Source organism: Eschscholzia californica, unplaced genomic scaffold, assembly GCF_041429995.1.
Source record: "Eschscholzia californica isolate CP2 unplaced genomic scaffold, dmEscCali1.0.p SCAF_6, whole genome shotgun sequence".
Taxonomy (NCBI): domain Eukaryota; kingdom Viridiplantae; phylum Streptophyta; class Magnoliopsida; order Ranunculales; family Papaveraceae; genus Eschscholzia; species Eschscholzia californica.
The window spans coordinates 43,546,640-43,572,259 of record NW_028238483.1 but is presented as its reverse complement, the minus strand read 5'-3'; the positions used below and the strand labels follow the sequence as shown (position 1 = coordinate 43,572,259).

General features: G+C 37.0%; 4 protein-coding genes across 11 annotated transcripts; 3 read left to right on the top strand and 1 right to left on the bottom strand.

Annotated features, from left to right (window-relative positions):
• The first annotated feature begins 704 nt into the window (after positions 1 to 704).
• LOC147535341 (putative F-box protein At1g32420) lies at positions 705 to 3,355 on the top strand. 3 transcript variants are annotated; one of them, XM_086645457.1, is made up of 3 exons: positions 1,122 to 1,149; positions 1,319 to 1,585; positions 1,690 to 3,355. In XM_086645457.1, exon 3 carries the CDS (start codon positions 1,720 to 1,722, stop codon positions 3,106 to 3,108), a length of 1,389 nt encoding a protein of 462 aa, XP_086501583.1. In that variant the 5' UTR covers positions 1,122 to 1,149; positions 1,319 to 1,585; positions 1,690 to 1,719; the 3' UTR covers positions 3,109 to 3,355. The 3 variants fall into 3 exon arrangements, with proteins under 3 accessions (XP_086501582.1, XP_086501580.1, XP_086501583.1); XM_086645456.1 differs by having other exon boundaries at positions 705 to 1,585; XM_086645454.1 differs by having other exon boundaries at positions 705 to 1,585; positions 1,671 to 3,355.
• An 896-nt stretch (positions 3,356 to 4,251) lies between these two features.
• Positions 4,252 to 5,256, top strand: LOC147535340 (F-box protein At1g30790-like). Its single transcript, XM_086650187.1, has one exon. It carries the CDS (start codon positions 4,252 to 4,254, stop codon positions 5,254 to 5,256), a length of 1,005 nt encoding a protein of 334 aa, XP_086506313.1.
• Positions 5,257 to 7,532: 2,276 nt separating this feature from the next.
• LOC147535339 (AT-hook motif nuclear-localized protein 11-like) lies at positions 7,533 to 12,527 on the top strand. Of its 4 annotated transcripts, none has more exons than XM_086645438.1 (6): positions 7,533 to 7,604; positions 9,763 to 10,182; positions 10,659 to 10,711; positions 11,428 to 11,559; positions 11,683 to 11,844; positions 12,107 to 12,527. In XM_086645438.1, exons 2-6 carry the CDS (start codon positions 9,774 to 9,776, stop codon positions 12,344 to 12,346), a joined length of 996 nt encoding a protein of 331 aa, XP_086501564.1. In that variant the 5' UTR covers positions 7,533 to 7,604; positions 9,763 to 9,773; the 3' UTR covers positions 12,347 to 12,527. The 4 variants fall into 4 exon arrangements, with proteins under 4 accessions (XP_086501564.1, XP_086501563.1, XP_086501562.1 ...); XM_086645437.1 differs by having other exon boundaries at positions 7,564 to 7,604; positions 10,644 to 10,711; XM_086645436.1 differs by lacking the exon at positions 7,533 to 7,604 and having other exon boundaries at positions 8,734 to 10,182.
• An 874-nt stretch (positions 12,528 to 13,401) lies between these two features.
• LOC147535338 (multiple C2 domain and transmembrane region protein 7-like) lies at positions 13,402 to 18,663 on the bottom strand. 3 transcript variants are annotated; one of them, XM_086645434.1, is made up of 4 exons: positions 18,151 to 18,303; positions 17,797 to 18,053; positions 17,017 to 17,108; positions 13,402 to 16,826 (listed from the first exon to the last, which is right to left on the bottom strand). In XM_086645434.1, the coding sequence occupies exon 4, from the start codon at positions 16,747 to 16,749 to the stop codon at positions 13,687 to 13,689; it is 3,063 nt and encodes a 1,020-aa protein (XP_086501560.1). In that variant the 5' UTR covers positions 16,750 to 16,826; positions 17,017 to 17,108; positions 17,797 to 18,053; positions 18,151 to 18,303; the 3' UTR covers positions 13,402 to 13,686. The 3 variants fall into 3 exon arrangements, with proteins under 3 accessions (XP_086501560.1, XP_086501558.1, XP_086501559.1); XM_086645432.1 differs by lacking the exon at positions 17,797 to 18,053 and having other exon boundaries at positions 18,243 to 18,663; XM_086645433.1 differs by having other exon boundaries at positions 17,797 to 18,614.
• Between the last annotated feature and the right edge of the window lie 6,957 nt (positions 18,664 to 25,620).

Genomic DNA, 25,620 nt, shown 5'->3' with positions numbered 1-25,620 from the left:
AGATTCGTTTTAAAAGCAAAAAACCGTTGTTTCTAATCATTTATTGATCTCCATAAGTTTTATGTTCTGTTTTGTCATGTAAGATGGGATCGGTCCCATGACCTTAATTTTCAATTTCTAAGGCTAAGATCAAGAAGATACATCTAACCCTCCAAAAAATGTCACTTTTCAAAGGAGGATCTCTTCTAGTGTGCAGATATGCATTACAAATATGACATTGCTTGGATGAAGATTAAAGGTCTTTGGGGGCATTTTCAAATATGACGAGTGCAACATGTGATTAGAGAACTCAACCAAGCAGTTGATTTCCTTGCTGGGACTGATGGTTATGGGGCTGGATCCTTCTCGCCGGCCTCTGGACTTAGCTCAAATCGTAATAGATGATAAGAATGGTCGGATTAGAGTTGGAAAATGCTGGCCCAAGGAGCATTGAGTTTTCTTGTTTTTTTGCTGCTTTTAGCTTGTACTTATCTTCTCATGATAACCTAATAGCACATCTAAAACAGTAATTCTCTTCTCATGATAACCTAATAGCACATCTAAAACTCTTTAAATTGAAAAAATACCCAATAAATTTTTGAAATCAACTACTATAATATCTGTTGGGGTCGGACAGAAAGCCGCCCAAACCTTCTAAGTTGTGTCTAACCGGCTAAAATTTATGGTCTACATAGGTAGTGCCCATAGCAAACATCAGGTACTAATGGACTCATCTGGCTCCAGCGTCTTGTGGGGGTTCGAGCATGTTGGCTTTTTTTCTAGCCACTAGTTCCGAACAAACCACCGTCCCTTAGAATCCTAAAGTTCCAAACCAAAACTAACAAAATTGGAACCAAATTTAGCCGATTTGCCATTTTACGCGGGAACGAGGCGATCAGATCACATTCAGTTCTCACACCTTTGGAATCAAAATCACATTCACCCGAGAAGTATCACTGTTGTTTCGATCAACAATGTCAAAAGAATTTAAACGCTGTCATTGTGAATAGTTCCAATACGGATTTGGTTTTGATTCTGCCAGTAATGAACACAAATTGGTTTGTGTGTGGCAAGTACGTCAAACGTGTTCGATGTCCCACTTCTTTTATTTGTGAGGTTTTAACATTAGGGCAACACGGTGGTATTAATAGCTGGAGAAGGATCAATGACGTCCACCACCATATGATGAACTAAGGGAAAGTAGAAGTTCGGAACAATCTTAATTAGTTTTAATGAAATTTAAATTATAACAATTGAATGTTTTGAATTTGAGAGCCCTGGTAGGAGCCCACGATTGGAATTGAGAAAAGGGTCGGGGCTTCCAAAATTGAGGGGCGAGCCCGACGTTGGTTTTGCCCTTAGGGCAACTTCCAAATCAAAATCTTTCATTCTTCTAGGGTTTAAGACTTGGCTTCAGTTCTCACACAGACCTGAAGAAATCAACCAAAATACAGTATGAATTAGAGGAAGATGTCGAAGAAGAACAGTCAAGTCTTTCACAAAGTTCAAAATCAATTGGTACCTTTTGTAGAGGAAGATGTCGAAGAAAAACCCCTAAACTAAAAAAAAAAAACTGACCATCAACAAATTGGTACCTTTTGTCTTGGTATGTAATTTCTCTCTCTACATCAATATATTCTCCAATTTAGATATAAACTAAAGATTTATTTAGACTTTATTCTTGTTTAAAGTTTGTTCTTAAATTTGAAGTTCAACAAGAAGAACAAGAGACATAAGAAGATGGTTAGATCATCTAGGGTTAGTAATGATGATTGGTTCATATATGAGATACTAACCAGACTCCCCGTCAAAACCCTTTTCCGTTTCAAGAGTGTTTCTAAAGAATGGTCTTCTTTTATCGAAAAAGATCAAAACTTTATTCATTCACACCTTCTTACCCATTCCAAAACACCCTCTACATGTCGTATATTTATCGTCATTCCTGTACCATTGACAGAGGAAGAGGGGAAAAGGAGAGATCCAGATGTTGAAATAGACCATTGGCCTTACAAGGAATTCTATATTACAGCTGACTTGGTTTTTCAAGACAATGCTAGTACTCCTATCAAAGCCGTTGTCGATACAGTAAGGAAGGTTGACTCAATGTCTTACGATATGATTACAAAACCCGTTAATGGTTTATTCTGTCTTATTGAGTCACAATTTGAGCATGCTGTTCGTATATGCAATATCAGTACCCGACAAGTATCATTATCGTTTCGATCAACATTGTCTGAAGAACCAAAACGTAATCAGTATGGCATGTGTTATGCGCTCAAGTATTGGTGTGAATCATTCCAGTACGGTTTTGGTTTTGATACTGCCACTAATGAACACAAATTGGTTTGTGTGTGGCATGTACGTCAACGTATTGATGATCCCCTTTTGTTTATTTGTGAGGTTTTAACATTAGGGAAACAAGGTGGTATTAATAGCTGGAAAAGAATCAATGATGTCCCACCACCAGATGATCTAACAGTTGATTCATATGACTCTGTTTATGTGAATGGTGTCATTTATTGGAGCACTTATCGTCTTCAGAATGGCTTTTGGTTTAGTCCAACAAACATAGTTGCATTTGATGTAGGAATGGAGAAGTTCAGAACAATCATAGTCCCTGATTTGATCCTTGGTGAAGCAGCTAACCATTTCCGCGACGATTCACGTTACGATAGACATGTTACTTTATTAGAAGTTAGTGGGTGTTTAGCAATGCTAATCAGAGTGAATCATTCTGTGTTCAAGATGTATATATATGAAAACGATGATTACAAGAAAGAAGAGGAGGACATTAGTAGAGCATCTACTACTACTAGTTTTTCAAGTAGTAAAAACGAAAGATGGATTGAAGTTAGGAGTATCACATTGCCGTTGGATTTGAAGGAAAATCTTGTCAAGTTTCATACTTTTGTAGGATCAGATGACAAGATAATAGTAACATTTTATGAAAAAGAGGATTGGGGTAAAAAAATTGGGAAGAAGAAATGCTCATCTTTCTATTGTTTCAATTGGAAGAAGGATAGTTGGACGGAGTTTGAAGTTAGTGGTATCCCCTCTTCGGTTCCACATATTTGCTTCAGAAGTTCTTTTACTACTTTCTCCGAAAGCCTTTTGCCTGTCAACAATTAGGCCGCTGCTCTATCTTTGTTTTTCGAGTCCCCTTCAAAAAGTTACTATACGTATCTAGAGTCAATGGCAAAAGATATTGCATGTTCATTATATACCACCACAACGGAAGCTGCATCCTCAGATATGTTCTCTTGATGTCTTTATTTTGTGGGTTTCTTTTGAATCTTTACTTTCTAGTTACTATTTGGTTTTGAGATGATATTAATTAGAGTTAAATGAAATAAATGAAAGTTGGAAATTAGTCTCATGAAAAGGTGTATGGGGTTCGGACATTTTAAGTTCAAATGTACTACTACTAGAAAAAATCACAAAAATTGGAATACTTTTTCTTCTCCGAAAGGAATTGCACAATTTTCTTTTGTTGAAAAAAAACAGGGACTAGTTTAGAGGTCTTTAGACACTTACATCATTGGATCCGACCAGACACAATAGACTTTCAAACGTTAGGGCAGTGACACTCACGAAATTTGGCACCTCATTTACCTGTCAGGTATGGGGTTATTCAGCTATGGTAAAACAATAATTCTCTTCTTATGGTAACCTAATAGCACATCTAAAATTCTTTAAAATGATAAAATACCCAATAAATTTTTGAAATCAACTATAATATTTGTTGGGTTCGGACAGAAAGCCAGCCAAACCTTCTAAGTTGTGTCTAACAGGCTAGAATTTATGGTCTAGACAGGTAGAGCCCATCTCAAACACTAGGTAACAATGGACTCATCTGGCTCGGGCGGCTCGTGGGGGTTCGAGCATGGTGGCTTTTTTAGAGCCCCTAGTTCCAAACACATCACCATCTCGCAGAATCCTAAGGTTCCAAACCAAAACTAACAAAACTGGAACCAAATTTTGCCGATTTTCCATTTTACGCGGGAACGAAGCCATCGGGTCACATTCAGTTCTCAACACCTTTCGAGTCAAAGTCTTCCCTTTTTCTTTTTCTAGGGTTTCAGACTTGCCTTTAGTTCCCACTCAGAAGAAATCAACCAAAATACCTACCACCACCAACCAAGCTTGGTATGTAATTTCTTTCTAGGGTTTGAAATTTGTTCATTTCTTGAAAAATTTTGTAATATATTTGATACTTACTTGTAATTTCCACCACCACCACCACTTGGATCAAAATTGCTGCTTCTTACTGCCATGGACTCTAATCTTAACAACAATACCCAGTTGAACAAGAAACAGAAGAAGATGGAATTTAAACTCAACAACAAGTTGAAGGTTACATCATCTCTTACTCATAATGATTTCTTAGTATATGAGATACTAACCAGACTCCCTGTCAAAACCCTTTTCCGTTTCAAGACTGTTTCTAAAGAATGGTGCTCTTTGATCGAAAAAGATCAAAACTTCATTCACTCACACCTAACCCATTCCAAAACACACCGTCCCTGTCGTATATATATCGTCGTACCTGTACCATTTACAAAGGAGGGAAAAAGTAGGGTTTCAGATTTTGAATTAAGCCATTGGCCTTGCGAGGAATTCCATATTACAGCTGACCTGGTTTTTGAAGACAATGGTTCTATGAAAGCCGTTGTTGATACAGTTAGGGAGGTTGACTCAACCAATTACAATATGATTACGAATCCCGTAAATGGTTTATTCTGTTCTATTGAGTCACAGTTGGAGCGTGATGTTCGTATATGCAACATCAGTACAGGACAAGTATCACCATCGTTTCCATCAACGTTGTCAGAAGAACCAAAACGTCGTCAGTATGGCATTTTTTATGAGCTCAAGTATAAGTGTGACTCGTTCAATTACGGATTTGGTTTTGATCCTGCCACCAATGAGCACAAATTGGTCTGGGTGTGGCGCGTACGACCATATGATTATGGTGGCGACAATGATGATCTCAGTTGTTATATTTGTGAGGTATTAACATTAGGGATACAAGGTGATATTAATAGCTGGAGAAGGATCAATGTCGTCCCACCACCATATGAACTAACGGAGGACTCTGTTTATGTGAATGGTGTCATTTATTGGAGCACTTATGGTCTACGGAATGGCTTTTGGAAATTTTGTTCTATAGTTGCATTTGATGCAGGAAAGAAGAAGTTCAGAACAATCACAGTCCCTGATTTGATCCTTGCTGAAGCAGCTTGTTACTGCGGCGTCGCGTTACAACAGACATGTTAGTTTATTAGAAGTTATGTGTTATTGTTTAGATGGATGGTAGTGAGAAGAACAATAAAAAGGCCTCTTGTGGGTTTCAAGTGAGGAAGAAAAAAGTAAAGACGAAATTATCGACATTGGCAAAGGCTAAAGCTGCCCAAGCAATGGAGCTCGAGATAAGACGTTTAACAACTTGTTCTTTTGAATCTCTTATGAGCTTATATAAGGCGTCTCGATATAGTTTTGATATCTATTGAATCTCAATTTTGAACTTAAGGTTTTATTCTTATTGTTTTTCGGTCTTCTCTCTGCACTTTTGAATTTTTTTCATTATTCCAATGGATAATCGAGAAGTATATATTTAGCATCTATGAATTCGATCATTTATACTTTATTCGTAAACAGGGTGTGACATAAGCTGTTATTGGTGATGACATGAACGTTAACTCGTTCCCCCTACTATAGCAAAACTTTGACGAGCTCAACTTTGTACTACTTTAACTTTGCGACTTTATATCTTGATGAGCATATTTGATGTTTAAGGCATTAGTATATCTCCCGAACTTTGACAAGCCATTTCAACGTATGTCGGAGTTGTTGTTGCTCTTATGAGGTAAATGATGTATTGTTTCACAAAAAGAGATTTATGTTATTAAACCGATCTCTTTGTTTTGCTTTGCATATCTCATGTTTTGGGATTGACTATACAAATCTTCATAAAATGATGCTAAATGAACGACTAAAAATGAATCTCTGCCTGAAAAGGGGGCTGAAATGAGGTCCAAGACCGAGGTGGAAGATAAGGGCAGAATCAGGTTGTCTACCTCGAATTTCATGGTGCAGAGTATCACGGTTGATGACGAACTAACGATAGTGTAGGTGGTCAACCGTGTAGAACTACTGAGAGAGAAGTATAATTGGGTAATTATGTTGCAGCTATTGTGGGCTCACTAGAGTGAGACCAGCCATGGGTGGGGTGTGTAAAAATGTTGCAGATATATTTATCTGGTCAAAGATGCTCACTCACTCTGCCTATATATTTAAGAAGATATTGAATGAATCTGCAACCAGGAGGGTACAGAAAACAAATCACCATATCACCCTTGGTGTCTATTCAGAATGTGCTAACTGGTCCATCTCTTACAATCAATAACTCTCTCTAGTCTTTCTCAAATGTTTGACAAAAACAGCAGAAAAATAAAAGTTTGATAATTCATCAATTTTTCACCAAGGATAAAGCTCTTGGATTTGCATAAGTAAAAGCATGGAAAGGGGTATTCTGCTTTCGTATATTTTTGGGAATATGAGACGAAAAATCCCATAATTCTTATACCAAGAGTTGGTTACTCTGTCGGGGCCGGAGGTCCACGGGTCATAACATTCATTCGGTAGGCCGTAGGCCCGGTCGGGATTGGATTTGGAACTCTATGTTTGTCGGACTTAATTGGGACTATTTTAAAAATTTCTAGGATCCAAATTCCGTACAAGTCTGTCAAATTTTTCGAATTTATTAGGAAAATCTATCCGAACGTATCTAGATTTTTCTTTCATTAGGACCGTAGGTAAAAAACCTACTTTCTTACTATAATTAGGAGGCGCCAATAGGATATCGGGTTTTCAATATCAAAGTACATTTGATATCTAAAAATTTATTAATCTATTTTATTCATCATTTTATATTTTGGTCACCACCACGGCACCACCAGACAACCATCACATCCATTGTACATCGCCACACCTATATCCAGTAATGTATATTATTATTATGTATTATATATACATATAATATATATACATATCTGAGTATAATATACACAAATATGTTATACATATATACAAACATAAACACATTGTAAATAGGTATTATCAGGTAAATGAAAGACATTATTCAGCTGATTATATCGAGCAAATACGGAGGTGTATGTTGGTTAACCCTTTAAAACCCGAATCTGACCCGTTTATTTCATCAGGTTGGTCGGGCTGAATCCACCTTCGGGTTTTCGGTACCTGCGTGCTCTAACGGGTCTGGGTGTCCACGATTGGTGTTGGGGTTTCGGGTTCTCAGTTTTTTTTCTCTCCAGCCTAGTAATTACTAACACTATCTATATTGGTGGTTCTGGAGCGGTATTGTGTTTTTCATTATTATTACCTCAGCATACAACTCAAATTAAGACATTTGTAAGTGTAAGATTTGCGTGTTAAATTATGATATCAGTTTAATAAAGAAGAGAAAACGTGGGAGTTTGTCAGAATATTTTCAGATTCTCCGATAAAACCTAAGATTTCTTGACAAATATAAAGACCTCCCTTTGGGGTAAAATCAGAGATTTTGACGAGAGCGAGCAAGTAGAAGAAGGATTTCCCCCCTCTCGGTAAGCTTTAAGCCCATCTCCATATATTTTTCAGATATGTTTCATGAGTGTCGTTATCTTGGTTTTCATTGCAGTTCTTATGTTTCTTATTCATAATTTTTTTTTTCATTAAGAAGTCTAGAGCTCTGTTCAATATGATTTTAGTTTTCTCTCGTTCAAAAATAGGTAAAATTGAGGCTTCTTCTTCACAGTTTCCCTAAAAGCATAAATTATTCATATGTTCCCTTGGTTGTGGTTTGTTTTCCCTTGTTATAATGAAATGATCAATTTATATAACATGCCTCTAACTAAGTATCATTATTATTGATGATTTGATGGGCTAAGTATGTTTTCCATTTAGATGATCTCCATGCATCTATTTCTCGGTATAGTTTGATTAATCATTAGTGGATCGGGGACATTTTGTGTGTTCACTTTACCTTTTGCATGTGCCTTTATCTTACTTCAAATATGCAATATCTTTGAGTTGGAAATAATTCAGACAAAGGTTATCACATTAATTGTAGCTTTTCTTTCACTTGAGTTAATGATATTTGAGGAGTATCTTACATATATTAATTGCTATCTTAAGAAATTTATGTGAATCTAAAGCATCCTAGAAATTCTGGTAGATTTATTAGACAAACAATATTGTGAGTCTAAATCATCTCAAATTTTTCGATAATTCTGGATTCTTTATTTAAGTGCAGCTGAGTAAGGCTAATTACCAAAGCAAGAGCGCTTTCCTTTCTCTTTAACAATTCTTTTTTGCTCTATATATAAGAAGAGATATCGTCCAAATAAAACTTAATTTTGACGAACCTATTACTCTCTCTTAGGTTATGATAAAAATATGTTAATTCATTCATTAATGTACATATTTTTCTAAATGATTTTATTATTCTATTCGGTTGAAGTAAATTTTTGGGGAGTTCCATACTTCATAGGACTTTTTCATCTCGAACAACTTTTTTTTTTTTTTTTACATATAGATGGATCCATTCAAATGTTTTGAAGAGAAAATTTTAATAAAAATCCCAAAATATTTCCCCATATCAATCACATTAAATGTTTATTTACACACAGACAAGAGTTATGATTGAAAAGAAGGAAAATGACATAAAATAAGGGGAGAGCTTTTTCTTCTTTTGGGTAAAACATCACACCCGGAATCCAACAAAGATTATAAATTAGTAAAATCTAAATATTTTGAAGTCCATGATCCAATACATCCCGAATTATTTTAATACTCGTCCCTCATTAGATTCGAAAGAAAATCCATATCCAAATCAGTTAATAATATCTCTCTCTCTCTCTCTATCTCCTTCTCTCTCTCTCTAAAATGATGAAACTTCAACTCTTCATCTCTCTCCTCTGTTTTCTGCCATTACTTGATAAAAAGTGAACTGGGTAAGTAAGAGCTCTCTGCCCCAAAAAATGCAGTAAGAGAGAGAAAGAAAGAAAGAGAACTTGTTTGTCTTGTTAGGGTACCTCTCTCTCTCTCTCTAATGGCGTCTTCTTCTGTAAAGGTCAGAAATTTACGGCTTTGACTGGGAAAACTCACACTGTTTCACCTTTAATTCAAAACCCACTCTTATTAAAGTCTACTGTTCAAAACCCATCTTCTCCTTTCTCGTCTCTCTCTCTAGTTCTCTGTTCTGGTTTGAGCTGGTGTTAGCTGTTTCATGGTTGTATTTCTTTCATTGCATTTATTTCTTCAAATTTAGGGTTTCTAATGGCTTAGTTTGGAGAGAAGCTAACCAAGCTCTAAAAGTTCATCTTCTTTCTTTTCTATTAGTATATACATATTCTTTAGTTCTTAGCTTTTACCTTTGCTTCATGTCTTCTTCTTTTTGTTCTGGTTATCTTTGTGATGAAGTTTGAAGTCTAGGGTTTTGTAGGAAAGGTTAGGTTTTTCTTTAACTTTATTTAGCTAGGGTTTTGCTTTCCACTTTGTAGATTTAAGATCATTTGATAATTTAACTTCATTTTTCTGTTCATGGGTTTCTAGGTATATAACTTAACTCTTACTTCTCTTAACTACCACATATATTGTTTCTAATCTTTGTTTAGTTTTGAACTTCATTTTTAGATTTTCTTAGTTCTTTTAGAGATTAAGTACTTTTGGATTAGTTTTTCTTGAGCATTTCTGATCATTCTCAAAGTAAATGCATGGAAGGAAGAGAAGCCATGACATTACCTGGTTCTGCTTCATATTATCTGCAAAGAGGTGTTTCTGTACCTGGAACACAAACTGGGATTCATGGACCAACTGGTTTTCGTCCGCTACCAAATCCAAATATGCCGGTTCAATCCAATGTTGTGGGCAATTCCGTAGGATCGACATTTCCACCTGCTGAACCATCTCCTTCCATTGCTCCACATGGTGTTAATGTGGCTTTGCCACAAGGGGAGCCTGTAAGAAGGAAAAGGGGTAGGCCTCGGAAGTATGGGAATGATGGAGCAAACGCAAACATGTCTTTGGCATTGTCTCCCATGTCTGCTCCCCCTCCAGCATCCTCATCGCTCTCACCAACCGAAAAACGGGGCAGAGGACGACCACGAGGAACCGGAAGGAAGCAACAATTATCCTCGCTTGGTGAGTTTTCTTATCGATTTCTATCGCTTCAATTTTTAGATACTTCTACATTTGATTGATGCCCTAATGAGCTCAATTGGACAATTGGTTTGCGTTTAAACCTCGAGAATAGTTTAAATTGAATGTTTGGATAATTTTTACAAAACTAAGTTTCCATTGTAGAGTTTAAGTTCTTCACTACCATATATAAACAACTAAGACTTTCTTCTGAGATGTTTTCATTGTGGTAGGTAAACAACAATGTAGGTAATTCTATCCACTTTAATTTGGCCTAAACTTCATCTATTCATTTCTAGAATGTGTTCTTGATCCGTTGAACTGTAGAAGGTATAAATGCTATTGTTGGGTCTTCTAAAAACTATTTTTATGCTACTAATTATCATCAAGGTTGGTTGTATTTTGTATATACCATGGCTTTCTTTTTCTTGGGAGTGTTGATGGTTACCCAAATGTAACGCTAGGTGAGTTGATTTCAGGATCAGCTGGATCGGGTTTTACACCTCACATAATCACGGTCGAAATAGGAGAGGTTTGTAACATCCTTTTCAATTTCATCTTACATATTAATAATACATGTATAATTCAAATATTCTTGCTGTAGTTTGTGTATAAGATAATGAGCGTTAGCTTTTCTTTAAATTTTTTGTACATAACATGTTTAGAGTCATGTATAACCAATCTAGATCAGTTTCCTCAAAATGACTTGGTTATAAGTTGTTTACTTAGATTTCCTCGAAATATGTTTAGCCCCAAGGATGTCTACATTGAAGATGAGAGGAGCCTTACTCGCTAGTAAAGTAATTGTTTCAGTAGGGCTATTTTGACGAACAGAAGAATATCTAAATATCCACAAGTTTTTGGAGTGTCGAATAGAATTTCCGGGTTTCCAAAATTTGATGTTTGTAGTAGTTTGGTGCTTGGCTGTTTCTCAGAAGGGATTTGTTCAAGTCACAGGGCTGGCCTTCAGACAATGGTTGAGCACAACAAGAATACTCGATTAGGAGTTTGTGTTTGATTTGCCCTATTTACTCTGCGTCAGTTTTAGATGAAGTAATACATCAAAATATGTAAAGAAAATGTAGGATTTCGTCACGGTATCTAGTTTCCTAACCTTGTTTTAGTTAAATACATTAAACTATTCTTTAGTGCTCGATTCTTTCGTCTACCAGGGATGTAATGTATTTACCGAGTCAATACTCATCTTTTCCAAAACTAGAATTTGACTTAGTATCCCTCCTTTTGTAGGACATTTCGACAAAAATAATGTCATTTTCACAGCAAGGGACAAGAGTTGTCTGCATCCTCTCAGCCACTGGTGCTGTCTCTACTGCAACACTTCGTCAACCTGCAACCTCCGGTGGATCGGTCACATATGAGGTTCTTTCATGATCCTATTCTTTTAATAGCGTTGAAACTAAACGGTCTTTCAGATATTGTGCCATTATATTATAATAGTTTATATTACGGCACAGTTGAAACTAAACGGTTTTTCCAAATTAGGGACGGTTTGAGATAATATCCTTGTCAGGCTCTTTCATGCTAACTGATACTGGTGCATCCCGTAGCCGAACTGGTGGGTTAAGTATTTCCCTGTCAAGTCCTGATGGGCGAATGGTTGGAGGTGGAGTTGGAGGGATGCTTATCGCAGCAAGCCCTGTTCAGGTAATTGTCCCCCACCTTCTTGTTCACATTGTATTTTTCCTCTTCAGCATTCATAATTTTAGGTCAATGTACGATCATCCCCAAAAGAAATTTTGTGTAGTTCACTTGCCACTAGATAGTTATCTTTGACATACATATGCATCTCAATAACTGCGAAACCTATGTGCATTTTGATGCAGGACTTGAATTCATAGAAGCGATGGAATGTAGTTACGTTCAAGTTATTATGTATCATTCTCATTCTTTGATAATCTTGATGCAGGTTATAGTGGGGAGTTTTGTATATAGTGGCTCGAAGATAAAGAACACAGCAGAACCCCCGACCGACTCAGGTGCAGGCTCAGATGGGCAGACTGGTGATCCTTCTATTACTCCAACTAGCAATAATGCAAACAATCATAACCTAACATCCACTACTTCGATGACTGGAGGATGGCCAGGTTCTCGCTCGGGAGATATGAGAGGTTCTGCTCACTTCGACATTGACTTAACCCGTGGTTGATGATAGTTAGCCTCTTGTTTTTCGACAATAATTAGACAGTATAATGATGTTTTCGGATGATTATTGGTGGGTTGGATTGTCTTAATGGAGGTTGATGAAAAATGGACATGGCCTTCTCTTGGTGTTATAAAAGCATGTGAAAATTGTTAACAACGAGTACTTTATTTAGCTACATTATTCATATTCTCTACTTATTTAAGATTCTACTTTTGGAGCCCTTTTGCCTACAGAAAACTCGTATCCCATCCCAAAGGATGATGAAAGTAGTTCATCTTGAATCAGAGCCATGATTATGTATATCCATAGCTCTAATAATTCATATTTTATGTGGAGAAAACCGAAAACCCAAAGCGAAAAATTGCTGAGGAAAGCGTGGATGTGGTATCCCCCGTGCACCTTTTACACGAGAGTTTGGCCTTCACACGAAGGTCGGCTACATGGTGATAGTACCGCCTTGTCAGGGAGAACTTAACTTACAAAATGCACGAGCCTTTGGGCAAGCTCATAGAGCCTCACTAGGAATAAAAGTCCACACCAAATGCGATTGGGGTGTCAAAAACGGAGATAATATCGTCAATGGCTGAAGCTTGGTTCCAGTGGCCACCCACCTCGCCAACTCCCAGGTTCCAGTGGCCACCCACCTCGCCAACTCCCACTTTCAATGTTCAGATGGCATTGCAACATTATTGCACACATTTTTCATCTCCCCATCTTCACAAGGTATGAAGAAGTCCACCTCGCCAACTCCCACTTTCAATGTTCAGATTGCATTGCTACATTATTGCACACATTTTTCATCTCCGCATCTTCACAAGGTATGAAGAAGTATTTCGATAGATTTTTGTGTGTCTGCTCATTTATGTGCATGAGTTCACCTAACTCAAAAGCAATCTCAAATGTAAAAATGCTCTAAACTCAAATGACATTTCTCAACCAATGTGAGATTATAACTCAATCAAAATCTATGCCCAATTTAACAAATCTAATTTGAATACGAACTCCAAATTAAAGATCAAAGAAGTCATTTAGACCCAGTAATGAGCAATCCCAGATCATGAGAACAGACTGTTTGGATTCCCTTTTCAATACACAAAACAGATATATAACTTTTCGTCTTCTTCTCACTGGAAAACAAACATCAATTAAATAAAATTATTTATATGTTCTTCCTTCTAAACTGTCTTAACTGTATCAGCTTCTTCCCACCAAAACATCACAACAAAAACATCGAAAACAACAAAGAAAGATCTACAGACATACCAGAACACAACTAACTAGAGAGAGACGGAGAGAGGTTGTGACATACCCAAGCAAGAGTTTTCAACTTTGAGTTCTTTTATTTACAGCATACTGTCTGTCCTTGCAGGAAGTCGCCGGAAAAAGTTGATTGGAACAGAAGGCAACCTGTGCCTAAACCTCGGGTGCCTCATCATAATAAACCCAGCAATAATCGCCACAACCTGGAAAGGCGTAACGTACAAAACAAGCGCAGCAACCAAACAGAAGGTAACAAATATTGCCGTAGCACGGGGATCCCTCCAGCTTAAGAGTGCCTGGAATCTCTCCCCTTGTGTTGCTATATCGCCAACCACAGTCTGAATTCTTCCTGCAACACTTCTTAATCGATCATACCTCATTCTTACAAGATCCGGGTTTCGAGAAGTAGGGAAAGTATCAAATTCTTCGTCGAGTTCGTCAGGGTGAACTGCTTCTGCATAAGATATTCGAGTGTTCATATGAGGTGGATATCGTGGTCGATATCGGAAATTCCATATCCCTATCAGAAACATGTAGAGAAAAATTGTCGGTAATATCAGCTCCGGGAAGCAAACAAGCATCACAAATAGAACATGGACGAGAACAGTAGTGACAGGATTCTTCCACATACAAACATCTCCAAACCATTTCCCAACCGCAAATAAGCCTGAGAAAACCGACATTAGCCTGAAAAAGTTCGCTTTACTACGCCTCATGCTCCATAAGTGTGAGTCCACATCAGACATGTACTCCACTATTTCTTTTCGAAGTGGGGGTTCAGCTCTGCCTAACCTAGCTGCCACAATATTCACTGCTTGGTGCCGTAGCATGTCAAGCTGTATCACTGTTAATGGCCGCACATAATGCATTTTTGGCAATAACGGGCGCGAGTATATATACATCATATTCACCAAAGATGTGCATGAAAATCTTAGTGCTAGATGTAATTCGCCCATTTTCTTGACGCCCGAAGGATGTAAGACCAGTAACGGGTAAGAGTGAGTATACACACGCCCCGTTTCAAGTGTTGAGATACGTACTCGAACCTTTCCAACTTTGATGTCCCTGTTCCCTTTCTCTCCCAGTTGGCAATTGTCGAAGACACCTATAGTAAGAACGGTAGCTGGATCAAAGACTTCCCATGTGTATTGCTCGTTGTACTTTGGACTTAGGCTATTGATGATTGTACGTGTACGGATCCATTTGTGCCCATATTTTGCTACACAGTATGTATCTGAAGTACCCTTCCCTTCCCGTGTCTTCATTGGATGGAGCCCATCAGCACTGAGGATACCAAGTTCTAATACACCTATTGATGGCTTCCATAGTTGCTTTGCTGTTGGGCGGAGATCACTGCTGTAGTGTGTTGATTCATCAAGTACATGATAACCACCGTCAAGGCAAACACGTAGGTGGAGTCGACTGGAAAATTTATCTTTCTTCAACTGGTCAACATCAACAGCAACTGGTTTCTCAAGGTTGAACCAACGGGTATGAATCATTCGGTCATCAGCACGCTTCTCAACTAAGTTCAATGGGATGATGACTCTTCCAATGATCTCATCTTTGCCGGGACCAAAACGATCTTCAACTGTGAGGACCAAATGATCTTCAAAGGGTTCAGCAGCTACAAACAAAAGATCTTCATTCCACAGTGGATTCAAAGACCGAGCTTGAATAGTCTTTGTCTTCAATATCTGGTTACCAATCTGTGCTTTCACATGTACATCTGGGAACCGATTCTTCTCAGTTGGAATTAGATCTTGAGCCTCGATGATGTTGACACGTACATACCATAGTCGTGGTGCATGGTAGACTTTTGAGCGAATATGTGTATGGGCACCAGCAGAGCTATCAAGAGGTGTTGCTGCATCAGAATGCCATGCATCAGGGAATGCTTCATCAGCTTGTGTTCCAATCCAAACAGCAAGCATCAATTCCCCTCTCACTTTCTCACCCTTCTTATCCTCAAGCCTATACCACTCTGGAGCCAGTGGACTGTCTGGGGGAACCCGTGTAGGAACCTCATTGAGATCAAATCTGACAGTACCAACATAGTCATCCTTGACCAAGTCCTTATCCTTGACAACAACTTCGAGTACCGATGCCTGCATTCGTTCTCTTGAAAAGGCAAACACTTCGTTCCACTCGGGGTTTTGCTTTTTCTCAAAGTGCCTTGTAGTTCCTTTGTAGTTCCCAATCTTCACCTCAACATATGGATCGAGGCTCCCTGTTAGGTCCATAGAAGGAAGTTCACGGGCTTTAACAACTCGTACAAAGAGGAACTGCATCTGCTCAACAAGGTCGTAAGTGCTAGCAGGCTTATCAGCACGTATAACACGACCACCGACAACCTGTCCCCCACCAAGGAATGGGCTGGTTTCCTTCAATGCGTAGTCCACAGGCTGCGCTGGAGACGATGAGTACATACGAACAATTCTTGGCTGTTGTGGTTCAGCTTTCATCTGATCTGCAGCATATTTCACTGATTCATAGGTTGCATCTGGATTGTAGCGCTGTTGTTGCTGCTGTTGCTGTTGTTGTTGTTGTTGTTGTTGATGTTGTTGCTGCTGTTGCTGCTGGAGATTCGGGTTTGGAAGATGATGGAAGGTGCGTCTAGCATCAGAGTTGTCATTCGAAAATGGATTTAAGACTTGTGGAGGTTGAACTTGATTATGGGATAAATTTGGATCAGAATTTTGCATAAAGTCCATGGCAGGGAGTGGGTTGGATGATTTAATAGATGGATCATCAGTAACATAAACTTTCAGGCCAAGTTCTCCTTTCACATGAGAGAAGATACCACGCTTCTCCAGAGGGTAGTGCAAAACAACAGCATCGGAGTAGGGGACAAACGATGTTCCAGTAAGGCGGACCTTCCCAAGGAAGGAGGACTTGAAAGTAACTTTTGAATTGCTGTAAACCCAAGCTTCGAGAGTAAGGTTTTGAAGGTTGCTTGGGTCAGATATATTGAAATAGAAGCTTTCATTCCAAACAGGGTTGAGGTCTTTCTCTTTGATAGTGGTACGAAACCTTTGGTGATCGAAGTGAAGCTCAACAAAGGCACTAGATGAACCCTGGCCATCTTTAGGCATGAGATTGTGGGCACCAACAACCTCCACCCCGAGTTTGAGGTTGCTCATCATGGTTGACTGTTACACAGTTGGTTGTCGGAGTTGATGGAGAGGTATTAACCACCAGAAAGAGAACGGTTCACTTGCACCTAAAAAAAAAGATAAATCTGGTCAAAACAGGATCATAAATCACATGTAGGTCAAGAAAGAAAACTTAGATACTATCGACACTTATTACAAGCCAATTGCCCAAAAAGCAAGCCATAGCCATTCCAAGTGATGGAAACCACATGAAGGTAACGTTTCACCTCAAATAGTACGATGTCTAAGTGAAGTTACCTGTTTTTTGTAGGATTGATGCAGCTAAGCAGGATCTGTAATATGCACTTAATGCCCTCTTATACTCCCAAAACTTGGATGATTGGTTGAACCTAAAAGAGTACGATGAGTTAGAATTTCTCGATCACCCTAAAAAAATGATAAAGAAAACCATATAGGTTCATCCAAATACAAGATTGTTAGACAAATCAATTTCAAGGGTTTGGTGGATAAGATATAGGTATATTAAACAGATAGGTATGAAAAACTGTATAAGTGTATGCGCACTAGAGATTGTCATCTCTTATTGACGTAAAATCAAGCTCTGGGTGGTTTGCCGAATCACGAAAAGGATGCTAAGAAATCATGTCACAACAAGAAAAATAATATAGCTCATCAATTGAAAAACTTTTCAGAGAAACAAAAAAGAGTTTACTGTTCAAGTAAAGGCTTCACCTTTACTAACCACAAACAAAAGGGACTGACAAAGGTAAAAGAGAATTACTTCATACTCTTTTCTCCTTTATTAGTCTTTGTTGTAAGAATCTAGGGCATCTTCAAAATCAAAAGTTAGAATTTGAAGAATTAATGATCAGAGATCCTTAAAGTTACAACTATTTTCTAAAGGGGGGATTGTGGAAATTCCTCCCATAAGGATCTTAGGAACAAGAAACTAACATCACATATTCCAAAAATTTCATACACAAACTCATCAACATCAAACACAGAAAGAGGAAGAAAACTAAACAAAAATCTCAATAAAACAATAAAAAAATACAAACAAGAAAGGAAAGAACTTGCCCTGTCTTTAGATCCTAACACAGCAACTGAAGTGATCCTCAAAGAGATCAAAACCCTAAAATCTATTCTTCACACAGAAGTTAGGCACAAAGTCTTTCAAAGAGACCAACCAAAGTCAAACTTAGGTTGCTCGATGGAATAAAAAACTAACTTTTTCAGTGACAAATACAAATAAAAGACTAAATACAGAGACTCAGTCTGTTTACTTCCTTCCATGATTTATCTGACCTAATTCTACCATTTCAGCAGATCTTCACCTCAACCAACAAAATTTCACCTTCACAAACTAAACCAAACAAACCCATCTCTAATCATTTACTATTTCACCCAAAAAAACAATTTAATCAGGCTTACTACTTCAAGAACTAAGCAAAATCTAAACTAACAAGAAGAAAGAAAAACAAAAACAAAAACAAAAACAGAGGTATGAAAACAGTAAAAATCACCTTGCTTTGAGCTAAATTTTTTCAGATTTTTCACTTGAACAGGTTCAGATCTCCATTAAAGAAGAAAATAAAGCTTGGGTAGGTAGTAATTTCTGCAGTTTTGAAGTGAGCATCAAACCTTTTGAGGAAGATAAAGATAAATCAGATTAATGGAAACAGAGCCTGTGAAGGCAACAAAGCAGAGAGAGGAATTAATAGTAGTAGAAGAAAAGAAGTAGAGAAGGGAAATGGAGAAGAAATGAAACCCTAGAAAAGTAAGTTGGATTGTTATGCAGAAGAGTTAAAGAGAGAGAAAGAGAGAGAGTTTTGAAACTTGCAAAATCTTTTTATCGCCATTTGTATTTGTAGGTGAGGTGGAAACAACAACTCTCTTTCTCTCTCTCTATCTCAAAATAGTTCTCTTAATTACTGCTTTTTAAATAGTTAAATACTAATTTTGCCCCCAATTTATAACCAACTTGAAAACTTAGCCCCCATATTTGTATAGCGTTTCAATTTGACCCCTAACATCATATTTTCGTTATATAACCGTTAGTTAACAATCGAAATTTATTTTTCTTTTCACCCCTAAAAAGCATTTCCATCCTATCCTCTTTTTTCTCTCAATTGCTAGAGTGGTTGTCAATAAGGAACAGTTGGCTCCAAGACCTTTGTAAAAAAGTTCTTTTCTCCATTATCTCATGCTTCTTCCTTCTCCTCTCACCACCACCATCATCATCTCTCCCTCTTTCTCTTTGGGAAAAACTTCATATTGGAGTTTCAAGGAGAAACACAAATCTGGGTTTCTTTTTTCAATAGCAGCAGAACAGGGAGAAAGGGATGAAGATGATGGTGGTGGATGTGACAGAAGTAGGAAGAAGTGGATAGGAAACTTTTACTTGGAAGGACATTGACAATGGTCGTTAGGTTGTGGTCGGGAACTATTCGGCAACCCATTTTGAAAATAGAACAAGAGAGAGGGCAAAGATGGAAATACCTTTGAAATATGAGTAAAAAAAAAATGTCGATTAATGTTGTCTAATGTATCTCTAACGAAAATATGGTCGTAAAAATTAAAACACTGACCAGTTAGTCACAAATAAGAAGCCAAAACAAAATTAATCATTATAAATTACCAACGTCACAAAAGAGATTAACAAGGAAAACGTTGATATTCTGGGATAACAACACTGAAAACTTAATCTTGTAAGAAATGACGGATACACAAATCAAAACAAACTTAGAAACGCAAGTGTGTCCCTAACTAGACGAGTCCATCCCCGAGACCTTGCTTACTTATCACTTAAACGGACCATGGCCAGACGACACACACCCTTTTATGAATGGGTTGTGGATAGACGGGATGCCCCGTTTATAAAGACAGTGCATTTCCATTTGTAGATGCGGGTGTGTGGTGTAACCATGCTTGTTAGAAGGCTTGTGTGGTAGTTTTCTAAGCTAAAACAACCTCATGTGATTCTTTAAGCAAGGTCTCTTGGAAACCTCCACATCCAAATTAGAATGTTCTTATTAGGTTATTAAAGTTGTATTAATCGGAAACAACTTGCATAGATGTACCTTCATCAAAAAAAAAAACTTGCATAGATGTATATACTTGGACTCAAAACTCCAAGTAACCTAAAGTAAACTCTCTATTAACTCTATAATCAATGGTATTGTTATTTTTATAGTTCTTATTGTTTTCAGAATTTAAGTTGCATCAGAAGTATCATAATGTACCTCTATAGTCCTATGTAAAACAAAAAAAAATGACTATATGTTATTATAGTAAAATTAATAGCCACGCAATATAAATAAACAAACAAACTTATCACCAAGCAAATGGACCCTAGATTAATCGCTCGTGTTTATTTTAATTCTTAGGTCCTTTCCATTTTAAACATTTACTTGAGGACTCCTCGCCACTAACAAACGAGATATTGACACAGCAAAACTTTTTATGATTTACTAAATCTAGAACTTTAGACGCGCTTTAGAGTTGGGGGTTCGATATATCATAACATTTTTAATATTTATTACCATGACCAATTCAAACTTATAAAATGACACATGAACAAAATATTGTGTTATTGTCATGACTTCTCAGATAGGTATTCTTTTTCTTTTTTTTGGTAGTCATTGAAGTCTTTTTCTTGTGTCTTTCTTTTGGCTATTTTGACGTCAAAGGTAGAGGAATAAAAAAAAAACTTTATAGTGGTGAAACATGGGCTAAATTAATAAGAACTTTTGAGAGGTCGGTCTTCGTCTCCTTATCCATATAAGTATATAACTTTTGCCAAACATTATTCTTTTTGCAACCAAATCGTTTGAAGATTTGCATACACACTGAAACAACCATGGTTCTTTCCTAATATTTGACAAAAATAAATAAACATCACAGGGTCGCCTTATTTTACAATAAAAACGCCTTCAAGCTCAATCACTAATGGATTAGATTTGATTTTATGATTCAAGCGTCTCTATATCTTTTTAGTCACCCTATAAACTTCAATGGAAGCCGGCAATAGTACTATTAATTATAAATTTAATGGAGTTTGAGACCAAACCCTTAACCACCTGAAGGACAATAGAAATTATAGAATAAGATTGTTTAATGAAATGATTTATATATTACATTTTTTATCAAAACAATTGGTCTTTTCGTAGACAAGTTATATTATAATAAAGTATGCCCAAGAAGAAAAGCAGTACGAGCATACTGGATGCACGTGTAGGAGATTAATCTTCTATCCCGACAGCCTTCTTAAGAATAAAAACATATATAACTAATTTATTTATTAAAAAAATATTTAGAAAACAAGAGTCTATATTCGTGCTCTTGAGCGTTGGGTTGAACTAACACTCGACAGGATGTAGGTTTAACTGAAGTTCTATTCGGATTTGGCCCACACCTAATTTTGGCTCACAACCACTCAGTGTGGTCTAAATTTCGACACAATCTAAGAGTTGATTGTTGTCTACTTATTATATATACGAATTGTTTTTTATTTTTTACAGAAACCAATACCTTATAAAATGTGAGTTGTTCTATAGTCAATTAAGTTATTTTATCTTTGATCCATCGTAGTGTCATTGAAAAAGATTGTGAAATGTGATAATCTCTTAAAAGCTAAAAAAATAGACGGACGTCAAACCTAAAATATATGTTGCCACGTAGTAAATTAACCATAGACTTTGAAAAAAAGAAAATAATTTTTGATTAATTTTTTTAAGGGTAGTTAGGGTTTTTAATTGAAGGTTAAGAAGTCTTTTAATTACACAAATGGTCCATCAATAGTGACCTGTACTTAGCATTTTCCTCTTGTTTGCTTTTGGGATGGTGAGATTCTTGACAGATACATATCAGGTGAGAATGGGTATTAGAGAGGAATAAATAAGTGGGCCAGGTATCCAGGGCCTGATCCATTTAATGGTCCGTTATTAATACCAAACACACACACCAAAGTTGGACCCAATCAAAATCCCAATCTGATCCAGTTCTTGAGAAACTCCATTTTCACAACTTACAAGGTAAGTGACAATCTTTATAAATAAAGCCACAAACAAAGGGAAAAGGATCGGCCCAGAAACCCGTGGGTACTAGTTTAATGGGGGCGGTCGGGTCGAGTAGCCGCCCTAAGAGCATCTCCAATGGGACACTCTAATAAACACTCTAAAAGTCTAATTGTCAAGTGTTAAATAAAGATTCTCTTTCCTAGTGTCAATATAGAGACACTCTAAATTTGTTTGGTCTCCAATGGAGATCTCTAAAATCTTCTACTTAATACACATGTCACTTTTAAATTGAATATGAAAAAAATAGTTGAAAAGAAAAGGTTTCAATTGGTTTAAAAATTAAAGTGACACTTAGAGAGTCTCAAAGAGACACTCTAGTTTTAGAGTTTCTCTCTCTAGACACTCTATAATAAATGGGTATATATCTTTGAGCATCTCCCATAGGACACTCAATCTCTAACCCTTAGAGTGTCACATATGATTTTTTGGAGTTTTTTGTTAAAAAATCATCTCTAATTGAACACTTTGTTAGACACTCTAATATGAGGTGTCTAGAGAGAGAAACTCAATCATATACACCCAAGCCCAAACCCAAGCCCAGACCCACTAAGAGCTAAAAATAGTTAGTATTTAATTTTCGATGAAAACCAAATTTGTATGGCTAATTGTCAATCGGGCTAACTAGGCTTAGAGTCGCAGCATCAAAAATATTGGGAAGGTATATATCTTTGAGCTAAGAAAAACAAATCAAAAGTCAAAAAGTTATTTCAAACTTGTATAAAATGTATTGTTAATGAAATCCTAGGAACATCTGGTCGAATTAACCACTACTATTTAGTCCTTCGAATCCATTGTGATAGGAACCTCTCCTTAGAGCAACAATAGTCCTAATTGTGAACATATATGGGCAAACCTATTCAGTGGCCATTTGACAAGACAGTTATATTCTACGTCATTGATACAAGTACATCACACTCGTGTACATCGTCTTGAATAGAACAAGGTTTTTTTTTTGTGTGTTTTCATTCCCTTTCATAAAAATATGAAAATAATAAAATTACTCCTTGTTCTATTAGCCACGTAGGATAAACAGTGTACAAGGATTCACACGAGAGTATCCCCGAGTCATATCTAATAGCAGGGCACAACCTTGGTTATGTCGGAGTCATTTTTGAGATCTACACGAGCATTTTGGACCGAGCTCGGGTCTCCCACAAACGAATTTTCCCCAGCTCCGGACCCTAGGTGGTCCTACAAACAGTAATTTTTGTTTTTGTTTTTTTTGTTGAAAGAACAGTAATTTTTGTTGAAATGGAAGGGGGAGAGGTACAGGATATTACGATTTTGATTTCTTTCCACGTGGGGCCACAAGGATCATGGATTCGACCCACCAACCTTAGTTGACTAGGTATTTTTTGTTTGTTTTACTTTTGGTATTTTCTCCCTTAAATGGTATACTGTATTTCCAACCAACTATTCATTTGGTATGACATTTTTTTTCGTACATATGGCCAGAAAATTTTTCTAGTATAAGATGTTACCTTTTCCTATACTTTATGTATAAATAGTTGAAATACTGAAAATTAAAATTTTGTTGTGTTTTTTTTCCCGGTTTTGTAATTACTAATTACAACAAATAATAAAACAAGACTTTGGTTTTTCGTTAATGAATTATTAATCTGAGTTTGAGTGGTTTTTCGTTAAACAACAAAAGCATTATATAAACTCTATAATGTATTGCGAAAAGCATTTTATCCTTAGTTGTTTATGTAGGGATCGATCCTGAGGTTTATATTAGAAAAAAATCAAATAGAAGTCTAAAGACAGTTAGTTAGATGGTGTCTATCCCCTTTATATTACCTTTATACAAGTAATAAAGTTTTATTAAACTTTCAAATAAGAAAACATTAAAATAGAAAAATGTAAGTTAAGTAATCAAGAGTTGAGAAATGATAAGTCTAACATATTAAGGTGGGTGGGGCAGTCTAATTTCTTTCTCACAATGAGGTTAAGGCCCACAATTCAAAGGATTTTTCACACCTAAAATGGATGATGTTTTGAATAAATTTGGGCCATAAATTGAAGACAAGCAATAGGTCATCATCCATCTCATTTGGTGAAGGGTTGCCATCAACAAATGATGTTTTTGTGAGAAAATTTGAAGATTGACTTTACTAGATGAACATAATTGCCCACGTCAACAAACTTTGACTCCTACCCATTGGAGGTCTTGTATCGCTATAGAGATTTATAGTTGTTGTTTAGATATTCGAAAAATTACAGTTTGATACGTGACCCAATAAAATTTTCTTTGGTATTAACCCTATACACTATCTAAAAGTCCAACATTTTCCGACAGGAGTCAAATACGCTTGAATACGATAGGCAAAAAGTCTTGAATTACTTGGTACTAAAACTCTTCCAAAAAATACCCCGGTCAACTCAAGTTGCTTCCGACGAAGAGCTAGGAAACATCCATTGTGATTCATTCAAGCAAAAGCATTCCATGAAAATCATATTCGTGAAAAATCACAATCATTAGAAATTTCTAATGAAAAGGAAGATAGTCAACTCTATATCGTTTTCTTTTTAGCATACAAAGATCAAGCTACTCTTTACAAATAGCTTCTTATTAACTAATCTATCTATATACACATAAAAAGAGCAATCTTTCATTAAACTCTCACACAACCTCAACCCCACTTATCTCAAGTGTTTTCAAGTTTTTTGGTCTCTTATAGTTTCACCAAGACTGAACAAAGTACAACACTGACAGAAGAATCTACTTGTGCTCCTCTAGCTACCAACGGTGGTAAACCGAAACTAGTGGATGGGAAAAGAGCCCCTTCGGCGATTGGAACGCCAAGAAGATTATAACCAAAGCCCAGATGTAGTTCAGACGAATACGAATAAGAGCTTCATTCGAAAGGTTTGTTGCAGTTATCATCCCCCATGTTGCTGTTCACTAGACCACTGTCAGCTGCCTCTAGTTAGAATGTTTGTGCCTCTTATAGCCATTCCAACATCTGCAGCTACTAAGTGTGAAGAGTATGAACTCTTACTGATATTGAGACCTAGATTACTTAATCAACTAGATAAAGACTATGAATGTAAATGAATCTAAAAGAAACTTAGATGAGAACTTGTTCTCTGTTGTGTGTTTTTCATTAAGTCTAATGGGGTATTTATAGGTTACATATTAGGGTTTAACCCAAAGAGATATACATGAAGAATAAGATACATACAATCTTAACTAATTGCTAACTAATTGCTTAATTCAAATATAGATCTTATGAAGATCTTGGCGGGAAGAGTAGAGAGATGTGGGTCTCGGCTGTGCTTCTCGGCTGCCTGGATTCGTGTGGATCTCGGGTCTTCATGACCCAACGTGCATGGCCCTTGCATGGCCCTTAATACTCCCCCTCAAGTTGGAGCAGAAATCGAGATGATGCCCAACTTGCCAAGAGTTGTCCTGAAAGTGTCCGCACCAAGAGGTTTGGTGAAGATATCCGCAAGTTGGTTGGTAGTTGACACGAAACGGGGAGCGATAACCTTTGTCTTAATCTTTTCTCGAACAAAATGACAATCAATCTCGATGTGTTTCGTTCTTTCATGAAAAACAGGGTTGTCGGCAATGTGTAGCGCAGCTTGGTTGTCACAATAAACGGACATTGGAGAAGAATGATCGATTCCTAGATCACGAAGTAGATGTTTTAACCATTGAAGTTCACATGTGAGGTTGGCTAAGGCACGATATTCTGCTTCAGCAGAAGATTTGGCAATAGTGTGTTGTTTCTTTGATTTCCAAGAAAGAGGACTAGAGCCAAGCATGGTGAAGTAACCAGTTGTAGAGCGTCTGGTGGTGGGACAACCAGCCCAATCG

Bases quoted from the DNA above. Each gene is read 5' to 3' on its own strand.
- LOC147535341 (XM_086645456.1), top strand. From the start codon at position 1,720: ATGGTTAGATCATCTAGGGTTAGTAATGATGATTGGTTCATATATGAG.
- LOC147535338 (XM_086645432.1), bottom strand. From the start codon at position 16,749: ATGATGAGCAACCTCAAACTCGGGGTGGAGGTTGTTGGTGCCCACAAT.
- LOC147535339 (XM_086645435.1), top strand. From the start codon at position 9,756: ATGGAAGGAAGAGAAGCCATGACATTACCTGGTTCTGCTTCATATTAT. The intron at 11,560-11,682 runs GTTCTTTCATGA...TTTCCAAATTAG, and splicing joins GTGGATCGGTCACATATGAG to GGACGGTTTGAGATAATATC. The intron at 11,845-12,106 runs GTAATTGTCCCC...ATCTTGATGCAG, and splicing joins TCGCAGCAAGCCCTGTTCAG to GTTATAGTGGGGAGTTTTGT.
- LOC147535340 (XM_086650187.1), top strand. From the start codon at position 4,252: ATGGACTCTAATCTTAACAACAATACCCAGTTGAACAAGAAACAGAAG.